The sequence below is a fragment of the Chanos chanos genome, chromosome 2 (assembly GCF_902362185.1).
Source record: "Chanos chanos chromosome 2, fChaCha1.1, whole genome shotgun sequence".
Lineage (NCBI taxonomy): Eukaryota > Metazoa > Chordata > Actinopteri > Gonorynchiformes > Chanidae > Chanos > Chanos chanos.
Window position 1 is genome coordinate 25,286,274 of NC_044496.1, and position 13,855 is coordinate 25,300,128.

The 13,855-nt window shown below is 38.5% G+C and overlaps 1 protein-coding gene across 1 annotated transcript; it reads left to right on the plus strand.

Moving 5' to 3' along the window:
- The first annotated feature begins 422 nt into the window (after positions 1–422).
- Positions 423–12,338, plus strand: LOC115804687 (sodium- and chloride-dependent GABA transporter 2-like). The gene is made up of 14 exons (XM_030765194.1): positions 423–576; positions 702–836; positions 5,284–5,424; positions 5,887–5,974; positions 6,118–6,250; positions 6,563–6,697; positions 8,968–9,071; positions 9,329–9,453; positions 9,586–9,698; positions 9,951–10,088; positions 10,239–10,341; positions 10,706–10,806; positions 11,537–11,707; positions 12,207–12,338. Exons 1-14 carry the CDS (start codon positions 423–425, stop codon positions 12,336–12,338), a joined length of 1,773 nt encoding a protein of 590 aa, XP_030621054.1.
- Positions 12,339–13,855: the final 1,517 nt, after the last annotated feature.

Sequence of the window (13,855 nt, forward strand, 5' to 3'; positions counted from 1 at the left end):
AGCAATATGTAGTATATTCAAACAGGAATTTATTTTCGTTTGGTAAATACTTAAAACAGTTTTGCGTAGATTAGAACTCAAGCAATTTGCAGTTGATTCCTTAATTCCTCTTTGGATATGAAAGGAACAAATTGAATCAGCTACCTCTGTTTAGGATCAGAGACAAGCTTAATTCACTCTTCTTGTATACCTCCAAATATATCTCAACATTGGTGCCACTTGACAATTTCATTCACAGTCTAACTTAAAACTTTGTTTCAGATAAATAACCTATCCTATAACAGTTATCCTAGCCCAAACCAAACATAAGATGTTCAGATTACAAAAATAATTGTGGTTTCTCATAGACAAAAAAAAAAGATCTCAAAATCATACATCACTTTTCACACTGAACAGCACAGGAACAGATGGAAGTGGCACAAATGCGTTATGTAAAAAAAGATAAAAAACAGGAGGAAATTGAGGAGAGAGGACAATGGGGCAGTAAAGTGGAGTTCATCTTGGCCGTGGCAGGAAATGTGGTGGGTCTGGGTAATGTATGGAGATTCCCCTACCTCTGCTACAAGAATGGCGGAGGTAAGAGCACAACAGTGTGAACCATGAACCAGATTCCTCATTTTGTCTCAAGTCAATATTGCACTGCTGTTTTTCATAAACAGTTTTGGTGTGGCGAGTGATTAATTCCATATGTTGTTTTTCAGGTGCATTTCTCGTGCCTTACCTTGTGTTTGCAGTGACATGCGGTGTGCCCCTGTTTCTACTGGAGACTTCCATTGGCCAATACACCCAGGAGGGTGGCATAACATGCTGGAACAAGATCTGCCCACTGGCTGTAGGTGAGCACCATGTGTAGTACAGGCAACATACATCCGAGTTCTGTTCTGACCAACCAGTTGTATCTCGCATGAGCTCAACATTACTGCATGAGCTCAACATTTATTGAAGACACTCGTATGCCACATTATCTGCGCCAGTTTAAGAGGAGGATGTCATTGAATCACAAATGCAAGAGGTTGGGTAGTAGTAACTTTTACCACAGCAGAACCAGAAATGTGAGAGAGGGAGTACAGAGAACATCCAGGGTGCAGGGTTAACATAACAGCCAATAACACTTGAACAGAGCCTATCTATATAGAGCCTGTCCACTTTCTATTAATGTCGTTGTACCGAAATTGGCTACAGTTCACCTAGAGGGCACTTGCGAGAGAGTCCTCAATGAACGGGAGTGAATGGAGCTAAACAGCTAAAATAATTATTTACACCTGCTTCTAAACAAAAAAAGCCCAAATTTTATTTTAGTTTTTGCAAATATAGTATCGATTAAATATCAGAACTGAAATGAAAAAATTACTAATGTCCTTTCGTTTTTCTTATAGGGAAGGCAATTTTTACAGAAAAGTATTTTACTACAATTGAAAACCGTAAAAAATCAGAAAATGGAACTATATCTATTGTCTCAACCCCTTATTTCGAAAACAAAAATTGCAAGAAAAAAATTGTTTACCCAATGAAAGAAACATTTTTGGGGGTACAGCTCCATGGGCCTCCATTCATTCTGGATTTACTCGTATGTGCCCCTGTGAAACCGGAAGTTCTGAGAGTGGAAGTTCTCTCCTATTTAGAAATTCTCAGACTTGTAAATGCCCGATCCGTCCCGGCTGCACGAATCATTCTGCACATGCCCAAAAACCAGCGCATGTGCAGAATTTAACCTCTTTTACTACACTGCCCAATCTGTTCCACGCATGCGGGATTTTTTATGTCACTTTAATTTTCGCGTGAGCATATTGAAAGTTGTAGTCGGGATCTCATAATGATGGGATACGGTGTAATTAGGTATACTGTTGTGTGTGTGTCAATAAATGTATATTGTTTAAGCACTGTGTTGGTGTATGATCACATTTGTCTTTGATAATGTATGAAGTAAAAAAAAATCTTAAAAAGAATAAATGACAAAATTAACGCCTAAAACATCTGATTTATTCTATGCAACCGTCTGCTGCTATCAAATTCTCAGGTAACTGATGTGTTTATTTAACTGCGTGGTTGTTGTGAGAACAGCTGTGATCCCCAATCAGCACATACAAGCATGTTAAGAACGATCACTTATCAAAAGACAAATGCCAGGTGATGAAAAATAGATATTTTAATGGATTTAGTTAGGAATTTTGATTAGACTGTTGACCCGGGTGTGGGGGGCCACCTGTCAACAGCTTTGTCTAAAACAACATTAAACTCACCTCCTATTATCAAGTAAGCCCCTGGATATTTTGTTAGCCACTGCATAAGCTTGCATTCTAGGTCCATTAGTAAAACATCATTTCTAGATTTTGAATTGTATCCATAGATATTTTTTATGATCAGGATAGTATTAAAACAGTTTGAGACTAGACAGATGAATTGACACTCTGGGTCACACTCACAGTGCTAAAAAACACCATCATAATTATTCTTTTAAGGATGAGACCCATGCAGATCTTTCTGTTCCATGAGATAACCATCATTGCCCCATTGTGATGTCACTAGGAATAGAATGGGACTGTTCAGAAAATCAGTTTTGAAACAATTTGTAAACACAAATAAGGCCTTATGTTTAACAATATCTCTCAACCCCCTGGCATTCAAAGATAAGTTAGAACAAGACATAAAAACAAAGAAGGAACAAGAGAACAACATATTAGTGGCAAATACTTAAAGTAAAAGAAGTACGTTCAAGTGTATTTCTTCAGTTCAGAAAAAAAAGTGTTGCTCCAAAGATATCTAAATAGGCTTTGACAGCTGCCAGTTCCTGCGAACTGAATTCACCAAGACAAAACAAAAACAATACCAAGAAGGAGCATGTGCAATTTACATTCCCACGCGGAAGATGACTGCCCCTTTACTGAAACAGGAGAAGCTTAACCTCTAGGTGTTAATTCACCCTGGGCCTGGATGAATGCTCTGGCTCCAACAAAATAAACTACCTTTCCCTGTGCACGTGCTTTCTGCACCTCAGGCCACAGCTTCTGTCTCCATTCTCAGTCACCCTATGAGAGATCTTCACCAAACTTGAGACCATTTGCCTTTAAGTAGGGTGCATTCGTAGCAGCTCTCCATATAGCATTTTGGTAGAAGCGTGAAGTAAACTGAATGATGATTGCTCTGAGTTGAACATTATTCTCGCTGCTCAATGCTTTACCTTGGTGATGCGCAAAATCTGTGGCGGCAGGGACCTCATCTTTCTCATCTAGAAGGACATGCTGGCAAATCTTTACAACCTCAAGCCAAATGTTCTCTTGGACAGATTCCTGAACACCTTGTAGCTTTAAGTTGTGTAATCTCATGTATGATTCCAACTCATCCACACACCTCTGTCACAGGTTAATAGGTTGTTCTACTTTTTCCACTCGATGTTTCCAGACTGGTCAGTGTGGCAGTGATTGACTTCATGTCAACAACAGTTGCTTAAATGCTCTCGTTGATATCAAGGATTTTGCCCTCAATCGTGTCAGCTCATGTATTGATCAACTGCCTTAAGCTGGCTAGCTGCACCTGGGTTAAGGGGCGGTTGTTCCCTCTTCACACAAATGGCCCCTTTGACTCCCGTTCGAACCAGCATTCCCCCCTATCAAGGCCATGCACATTCCCATGCTTGAAAGAGTGGCCTGTAGGTGGATGTAGATCGCAGAGTCCTGGTCTGAGCTGGTTTCAATGGGGAGTCAAAGAGGCCATTTTTGTGAAGAGGTAATGACCATCCCTGAACCGAGGAGAGGGTCTAAGAGATCATTTTTTGCCATCTTACAATGCCATGATTGCAGCTATTCCCCAATCCTCTGTGAATAGTACACGTGGCTATTGTAATTAACGGTCACGGTAATTTGCATATGAAATCAATCGTCAGTTTCATTGTTATGCAATGGTGCTGGTTTCAATCGTTATGCAGCTGTACTGTTTATAAGGTTAGGGATACTTACAGTCAACTGAGACGGATGAAGTCACTTGGATGAGTGATGAAACGTTTCTCCCACTAGAACTTCAGACTTCAGTGTCCAGATGAACTGATTCAACTCCCTGGGATTTCTTTACCTGGATTATTGAGCATGCATCTGTCACTTGCACACTCTATAACATTCTTTAAACAGACTCTCGCTTTGAACCACCAGTTGCTGGTGGCTGTCAAGTGTTTCAACCATGGTTTCAACACCGTAAAATGTTCACACACGTGGTACAAATTGGGCAGGTTTTGTTTCTGATTGCGTAAGCACATGCATGTGCAGAACAGATCAGGCAGGCGGGACAGATCAGACACTTACAACACTCCTGGCGCTGGGCTAAACCAGACTAAGCCCACATTGTGTTATTCCGCCTCCACAACAGTAACTTCATCACATCTGTATCAGTGCACAGCACTATATACTACACTGGAAGACGTACGGCCAAGCATAATTTTTATATTTACATATATTTTTTCTTTATTTTTTTTTTTTGTACAATTTTGGTTTTTTTTCGGGTTTTATGTGCGGATGGTCATAAGTCACATAGGTTGCAAGTCAGGGAAAGGCTGTGATTTGTAATTAGTAGTAATTTATATTGCAGTTGGTAAGGGGTGCATTACTACGTAATGTAACAACTGTTGTATTACAGCATGTATCATGCTATGTAATAAAACCCATGATAAGTTATATAAGATGTCAAATGTTAAATACTGCATAAATGGGTTCCACTGATTGTAATAAAAAGCATATGATTTCTGAGTAAACCACAGCAAAGTTAAGAATGACTGCAATGGGTAAGGGGAACAGACTATGGTATCATGATAAAAGTTTCAGATATGTATATTCAGATAAGATATGTTTCAGAACTTACTGTTGGATTCTAATTTTGTATATTTTGAAGACTGTGCATTCACTGAACTTGTGGGATGTATGGCTTTACATCACCTCATGATGTGAATTTATATATATATATATATATATCAGTTGTGGTCGGAAGTTTACATGCACTCATCATGGACATGAATGTCATGACAATATTGGGCTTTCAATGATTCCTTTGAACTGTTCTTTTTCTGGGGCAGAAGGATTGTACAACATACATCTTTAATAGAAAAAAAACAAGAATATGGTGCACAAGTTTAATTTATTTTAGGTTTCCTAAAATACATTAAAATACATTCAAATAAATAAATTTAGGTTTGATGTGTCATAAGGAAGGGATATGCAGAGTGATCACAACTGCAATGCAATTGCGACTCTTCTTCAGTTGTCAACCAACGAATATGTTATCCGGTTTTGTGTATTTTAGGGATTGGATATGCTGGCCAGCTGATTCTGTTGTACAGCTGCTCATATTACATCATTCTTCTCTCCTGGGCACTTTTCTACTTCATCTTCTCATTCAGTTCCCACCTGCCCTGGGCCAGTTGTGATAACATCTGGAATACAGGTACTCTACAGATCTGACATGACAACACATAGAACACAGGTACTCTATGCATCTGATGCAATCACATCAGTGTATTCACATCAGATACTCCAAATGCCAGTTGGGACAGCATATAATGTACAGGTACAGAGAATCAAACCATTTAAAATATAACATTGTAACAGTTTGATAACAAATTTTTTTTTCTTATCCAAGCTCCAAAAATGCTCACATTTTTCTAATACTGCAAAGCTTTCTGTATTTAGTGATATGTTGTGTAACACATTCATATTACATATTTGTTCCAAAATCCCATAGTCAACAACCACTCATTTTCATGTCAGTTAACAAACACACGGGTGTAAAAAAAAAAAAGTGGTTACTACAAGTAGTCAATATCTAGCATTTAGCATATAGCACAATGGCATCAGGCTGGATTAATAGGATGTACGGTAATAATTGTGGATTTTTGCATTATCTCAGATAAATGTGTCAGCTTTGCTGCAAAAAATCTGACTCTCAACTGGACAAGACAGACCAACTCAACATCTGCCACCACTGAGTTCTGGGAGTAAGTCTGCTTTAATACACTGTAAAACTGCAACAGAACCTTGAGTTAATTGACTATATAGGGTGTGAAGTTCAGTTAATAGTCAGTCACAATCATGTGATCTTAGATCATCTTACATATCTCATTTATTCATTGTATCCCAGGAGGAGAGTTCTGTCTATCTCAGGAGGCATTGAGCAGATGGGCAGCGTTCGATGGGAAATCCTCCTGTGTCTCATTGCAATGTGGGTCATCTGTTACTTCTGCATCTGGAAAGGAGTGAAGTCAACTGGCAAGGTGTGTGTGTGTGATGATCCATACTCACTGATGATCAAACTGTTTATACACTGCCAGTCCATCTGATTTAACAGTCTACATCCTCTCTCTTCCATACAAACATTCTCTCTTCGTTAATGGTTTTCTTTTCATGACAAACTATCAGTGAAAACTTTCCAAAGCCTGGACATTCAAAGGAGATCCTACCAAAACTCAATAAACTCTGTAACATGACAGTTAGCCTTCAGCAAAAAAAAAAAAAATCCATTTTAACTTAAGTGGTGGGTTTTTCCTCATTGCAGTATTACCACATCTTCATTCTTATGTGAACAGGTGGTGTATTTCACAGCCACCTTTCCTTATGTTATGCTGCTGGTGTTGCTGATTCGTGGGCTGACTCTTCCAGGAGCTTGGGAAGGAGTCATGTATTACCTGTACCCAGAACCATCCCGTCTCGCTGACCCACAGGTATCCCCATACTAGAGAGCGTAATATAGTGTAGTGTTTAATGCATTCTGGGTCACCGGGTTACCAACGCAAGGGTCTGCAATGTCACCCAACTACTTGGCAGCATCATTGGTGAAATCATATGATTAGATGCGCAATAAGTGTCAGCAGCCATTACACAAAAATATGGCCACTCATTGCTCGGTCATAACTGAATTTTAAACAATCCTGTACCTAATAGCTGTGCCACTACTCAGGCTAAAATCAAGAGCTGTGGCAAAACCATAAAAACCCAGTAAATTATGTGGAAGTGCCGTACGCTGTTGACGCTGCTACAATGACAGAGACACAAAAGGACCTAACCTGGATTAAATATTACTTGCAGAAAATTCACACAGGAGGTCATGCCACATAAGTCATAATCACTCTAACCAGGACACAAATCTAACCCCAAACTGTAAAGAATGGGACAGAACCCCACAGCACACATTGAAACTGTGACCCACCACAGAAGCAGAGTCAAAAATACCAAAGAAAAAGACATTTTACCTGGGTCAACACATCAGCACAGAGACTTGAAACCATAGTGGACATTTGTGAATCAAGTGAAATAGGACAATGAAAACAAAAACAGGACCTCTTACTGATTGGAGAACAGATGTTTTTCAATAATTAGATTGCTGTCAAGAAAAGGGCAAATTAAAACCCTTGTCCCTCGGTTCATTAAATGTAAAGGTTGAAATAGCACTGAGAAAGAGAAATGGTTACAGAGTCTAGTATTTGACAAATGAAACTGAAAGGTTTTATTTTGAGGAACATTTACTTAAGTCAAGAGCAAAGAAGAGGTTCAACAAGTCTTGTAGGGGAAGTAGGATGCTAATGCAAGGCAAGGTTGTACCTGTAGGGGGCACATACAGAAGGAAGAGACTTGAAATTGTTTGTCTGAAAAAGACAAAATATTGAGTTGAACTTATCTAGGGTAGCTGCTGTGTCACTGTCTTGTCTCCAGTTGATTGCTGTATATCCTGTGGCTTCACCTATATTTCTATAAGTCTGCCCATCTCCTGAAGAGGTAGTGCCTGTCTACATGTGAGTAATACATGCCTTGTATATTTGGCTAGTTTGAAATGGGTATCAGTTATTCAGATGGCTGAAAAATGGCTTCTATGCAGACATCCTTACCATTAAGGTGGTGGTAAAAATATTCACATATTGTAGATCTACAGTCTTAAAAGTAAGACCACTAAACATACTAGTTACATTAAAGGGTAAAACTAACAGTATTGTAATATACTCAACTACTGAAAGCAAAAGTTAAAGGAAATGTGATTCAAAACATAAAAACACACCATTTTGTAACAGCCTGATACAGCTGATTCTTGAAGGACCTGTTTGTCTTTGTATGACTACTTGAATGTAGTCACAAAACACTTTGTGGCACTGAAAAATAAAACAGCTAAACTCAGTGTTAACAGAACTGTAACTTAGTTCATACCATGGGTTGATGAATTGGCTTCCCCATCAGATCTTAAAATAACTAGCTAGTGTTAGCTAGTTGTGGTTCTTGTTATCTTAAGTAAAATGGTCACTAGCTAATGTACCAACTAAAACAGTAATTTTAGTTAAACACAATGCACTTACACAGATTCAATGGCCAGTTCGTTAAGGCATTTGTTTCCCTCCCATAGTAAACGGAAAAAGCACCTTATCCTCTATTATCTGTGTATATTTCTTTTAAATACTTCTTATAAAGAAGGCCAGTTAGGTCCTCCCATGATGCTACTTAGACCTGACTTTCATCTGAATGCTTGCAGTAGAAGGTGCCATGACCACCCAAACCGTTTGTAACAGCCAAGTCAAAAAGATGAGTTGTTATTAACACACTAGCCAAGACTAAATTACAAATACCAAAGCAAACATCTCAATGTAACAAGTAACAAAAGCTTTTGGGGAAAATGCCCTGGAATAACTTTTTTAACAAGTGGAGTGGGGTATAAAGTCACAAAATAGAAATGCTTAATCAAAGTTTAAATCCTCCATTGTATTACTGAAGTACAGTACAAAAAAGCACGTATTTCATTACTTCTTACTCTTACTCAGTGTCTACTCCTGGTGTACACAATTTGCATCAGTTCAACTCAACTCTATGTGCATTTGGATTCCTGTTTTATATAGTGTGCTGTGACAGTTCCGGTGAGAATATGTTTAATGTTAACCATCCATCCATCTCTGGCACTGTGATTGTGGTGTGGTTTTGGTTGTGTTGTGATTTGATTATGTTGTCAGAGCAGGTGTGGCTGGAGGCAGGATCTCAGATCTTCTTTTCCTACAGTGTCTGTGTGGCTATACCTACTGTGCTGGGCAGTTACAACAAGTACCACAACAACTGCTACAGGTAAATTGCTCAAATGACAGATCCAAGAAGTTGATAACTTTACTTGTAGTAGCACTTCAAGGAAGTCATCCTCAGTATTATTGTGCGTTATCTTCGGTTCCACTAACAGTGGCTGTGGACAGACAGACAGACAAACAAACAAACAAATACATGTAACAGCAGACAAATGATACTGAGAGGGTAATATTTAGTTTCCAGACATAAAAAACCTCTCAGGATCTGGAAATAAATTTTACTCTGGGTTTGTGTTTTGACAGGGATTGCCTGTTGCTTTGCCTGCTGAACAGTTGCACCAGTATGGTGTCTGGTTTTGCTGTGTTCTCAGTGCTGGGATTCATGGCTCATCAGTATGATGCCCCTATAGATGAAGTGGCAGAATCAGGTACAGCCTCTATACAATATCACTGAGAGAATGAATAAAGCATGACACACAGCTGAACAAATACAGAATATAGCATACAGAGTATGTCAAGTTGCTGTAGAAACCTAAAGTACATCTGCCCACCTCATTCAGGTCCTGGTCTGGCATTTGTTGCTTACCCTCAGGCAGTAGCAATGATGCCACTCCCTCAGTTATGGTCTGTCTGTTTCTTCGTCATGATCATTCTACTTGGCCTAGACACACAGGCAAGGACAAGCACAGATGAGCAAAAACCCTCACTCATATACACAAAAAACCATAAACACACATCCACATATGCGTACACATACAAATAAACAGAATCTATCTCATAAACCTGATGAACACACTATTGTATGTTTCAGTTGTCTTCCTTTCAATAATTTAAAAACTTAAGATGTGTGGACAACAATTAAAACACTGGTCACATATTTTAATAGAAACTTTGTCTTATTTCCCTGTGATGTTTTTTCCTGTAGTTTGTTGGTATGGAGGTTGTCATAACGTCTGTGACAGACCTGTTTCCTTCAGTACTCCGCAGAGCTAGACGCAAGGAGCTCTTCCTCCTCCTCTTCTGCCTCACATGCTTCTTCTGTCAGTTTGTCATGGTGACAGAGGTGAAAAAGAAAGGGTGCATGAATGGGGAAAAAGAAAGAGAAAACAGAAATTTAAAAGCCAGAGCTGGCCCTGTTGTGTTTGGGGGTTCAAATTTGTGTATTAGAAATAAACTGAGCATTAGGTGATTAATGGCATTCTGTGGTCTTCAGGGAGGGATGTACGTGCTTCAGCTATTTGACTTCTATGCCTGTAGTGGAGCTTGTCTCATCTTCCTTGCTGTTTTTGAATCCCTCACCATTGGCTGGATCTTCGGTGGGTCACACACAAATCTCAGGGACTTTAAAGCATGTACTCTTGTGTCCGAAAAAACAATCTTCAGCACCTTGTAGCACAAAAATGTTCTGTATGATATTTACACTTAACAAATCCTTAAATTACAGAGAGAAACACATATATGTCAATTTTAATTTTGAAAAGTATATCTATTTAATTCTAAAGGCCACATTTTAAGTCTTGTTTTTGTTTTTGATGTTCATAAAGATCTCTTCTTGTTGTAATGTTTTTTTTATTCACTTAGTGATCTTTGGGGTTTTTTTGTGAGCATGATAACTTTTCAGTGGCCTCTCACCCTCACCCATGCCATCCTCATATCATTCACTGATCTGTCCATCATCAGGGGCTGAGCGTCTGTGTGAAATAATTGAGGATATGACTGGGATGTATCCTAACATCATCTTCAGACTGTGTTGGAAATACATCACACCTCTAGTCTCTCTGGTGTGTCTCTGTCCTCATATGAAACAGAACAAACACAAATCTTGCTTTATTCACTCTCATCACTTCACAATGGGATGTTTTTCCTGACTTTGAATGCCTTTTTACTTTTTCATCAAAACATCCATATCATTCTGATAATGTTTTGATAATTGACTTGGGACTGCATAAGTGAACCATGACACCATAACTAAGGTTATCAAATGATCTTTTACAGATATTGACTATTTTTAACCAGAAGATATATACCACAAACTGAAACACCTTTTAAAGTTCATACCAAATACTACCTGAGTTAGATTATCCTTATAACCCCCAAAAGAAAAGATTAGTAACCACAGTTAAGCTCTGTTAGAAATTATTGTATTAACTTAAATGAATAAATGTATCCTTTTTCATTTAGTGTACACTTTCATCCAGAGTGCTTAAAGGGAGAATATACTGGTTGGTTTGTAAACAGCAAATTCTAAAAGTTAAGGTCCATATCACACATGGAAGTATGATAGAGGGTAAAACTCTCAATTTAGAGCCACTGCACCCTAAAGAATTATTTACAGTGCAGTTGGATAAGGCCATTTAAAATCTGATTTGCAGTAGATGTCAAATTATCCGTATTACTTGAGTGTGTCTGAAGTTAGTTTAATCATTATCTTTTCTTGCCACTTAAAGTGGTCATCCATCATTAGAATGACTGGTATCCCAACCTTCAACTTTTCTCCCTTCTGTTCCACAGGGGACTTTTATCTGTTCTCTGGTAGAGTACAAGCCGTTAACGTTTAATCGCCTGTATGTGTATCCAGACTGGGTGTATGGTCTTGGCTGGCTGTTGGCTCTCTCCTCCATCCTGCTGGTGCCAGGCTGGACGCTTGGTCGTCTGTTGACCAGCAAAGGCAGCCTGAGACAGGTAGGGAAAGTTTGACAAAGGACCATCACCACCAGTACTGCATAAAAATTTCTACTGGTATAACATTTGTGAAGTACTTTATGGCAAAACATCATTGGGAACTTTAAAAACAAGCAGTTGTAGTTTGCAGAAATCAAGTGGATGGTTTTATTCAGTGTAACCTCATTAAATTAATTTGCCTCATTAAAAAGGCTGTGTGATGTTGGCCATAAAATAGGATGAGGAGCACTGTAGCCTGTGATAGAGGCTTTTGCTCTGGGCCTACATGAGTTCAGCTGAACAAGGTTTTAATACACTTTTGTATGTTGGAATGAGGTGTGTTAGACAAGAACTGGAATAATATCCTGAAAAATGTGATTCCATATAATCATAATGTTTAATAGGAGTGGGTGGTTGCAGTTCTGTTTTTCATAGTAAAAGTGGACATTCATTGCTGAAGAATCCAAAAGGAATAATGAGTGATGGTGGATTATTTTTTATTCTTTATGTCCCATTGCAGCGCTGGCTTAAGCTGTGTTGTCCTGATGACAACCTTCCTTTGACCAAGAAGCAGAGGGCTGAGAAAAAAGACATGATGTTCAGCTGTGAGATGGATGATCTAACTGTTAAGGAGAATACCACTGAATGCTAAGCTAACAGGGAAACGGGGGAAGGGAAAAGAAAAAAGAAAAAAAACAACTTTCCATAACTTTCCATGAATCATATTGGAGAAGAAAACTGTGTGTTCTTTCCTAAATCCAAACTAAATAACCTTTACCAGTGACATCTCCTTTTACTGTTGTCCCATGGAATGAGATTCTCCATTTGTGGTACAAGTGCATTTACTGTGGTAATGTAGAATGTACTGCGTACGTTGACTGTGGTATTGTAGTAATGTGCATTTATTTATTGTTTTAATCATACTGTGACAGTTTACATATTTGGATTCTGACTAAGTGTGTCTGACATTGTATGAGCCTCTATTATACTGTCCTCAGGAGAAGTAATGTATGAAATGATTCACTAAACGTACATGCACAGCATAGCTCTGTGCAGAGTGTGTCAACAGTCACTGAGGTTTTGGTTTGTTCCCAATCCAAAAACAACACCAAAGAAAGATCATTTCTCAGAGGTCACGTATAATAAGTCATTATCATGATTCAACTAACTTAACTCAGCAATAGAGAAAGTGAAAGCCACACTCCCAGTGGTGTTTCTAGCTTATATGTTGGAGGAAAAATGTTTCTTTGTATGAAAAAGACACTGTAACAGTTATGTAGCCATTTTTTGTGTGAGTTAATCAACATATTCATTTTGTATTAATAATCAGCTTATATTTGCATTAAGAATTTATAACTATATAGTCATTTATATTATAGTAAATGGGCGAAGTTCTTTTATAAAGATGTGACCTGTGAATGGTGAATAGAAGAGGTATTTCAAGTTCATCTGTGTACAGAGAGTGCAAATGGTCAGGCCTTCAAGGTTACATGGTGTGAGCCTTTTTTGGAGGAAATGAGAAGACTGACTGTGTTGAAATATAGCCAAGGGCACTAAGATAAGATGCAACAGTGCTCTCATTTATTCTTTGTATTTCCAACAGTATTCTCATTTATTTTTAGTTGAGACCAAGTAGGTGTGAATTAAGTGTATAGCGATGTTTACATTTATTCTCTATATGCCCTTTTATTCGTTATCATCATAAGCGACAACAGGAAGCACCATCTTCACTTATTCCTTGTATTCTCTAATGAGCTCTTATTAATTTTTGCATTTTATCATCGCAGGTGAGACACAACTCTTTGTATTCACCTTTGTTCATTTATCAATGCAGGTGCCAATGTAAAGGCAACATCCTCAATTATTTTTGACCTGCGTCAAAGGTGTCAATTTCTGTTTTACATCTTTGGGAAATGATGGTGTCCAGCAAGATAGGCAAAGAAGGTGGGAAGTTCTCTGATGACTGTCTTGATTGTCACTGGATAATCTTTGATATGATTTTGGTATAACCATAGGTGATGTGTACCTGTTAGTCAGTCAGCTCCTGGGACCTGACTCGGTGTGTTGTACGCTGCTTTCAAGTGGTAGCAATAAACTTATACTGCACCAGACTCTTCAAGTCTTCGACTGCTTTTTTGAAACTCAGAATTCATTGAAGACTTAGCACCA

Bases quoted from the DNA above. Each gene is read 5' to 3' on its own strand.
- LOC115804687 (XM_030765194.1), top strand. From the start codon at position 423: ATGCGTTATGTAAAAAAAGATAAAAAACAGGAGGAAATTGAGGAGAGA. The intron at 5,425-5,886 runs GTACTCTACAGA...GCATTATCTCAG, and splicing joins TGATAACATCTGGAATACAG to ATAAATGTGTCAGCTTTGCT. The intron at 5,975-6,117 runs GTAAGTCTGCTT...ATTGTATCCCAG, and splicing joins GCCACCACTGAGTTCTGGGA to GAGGAGAGTTCTGTCTATCT.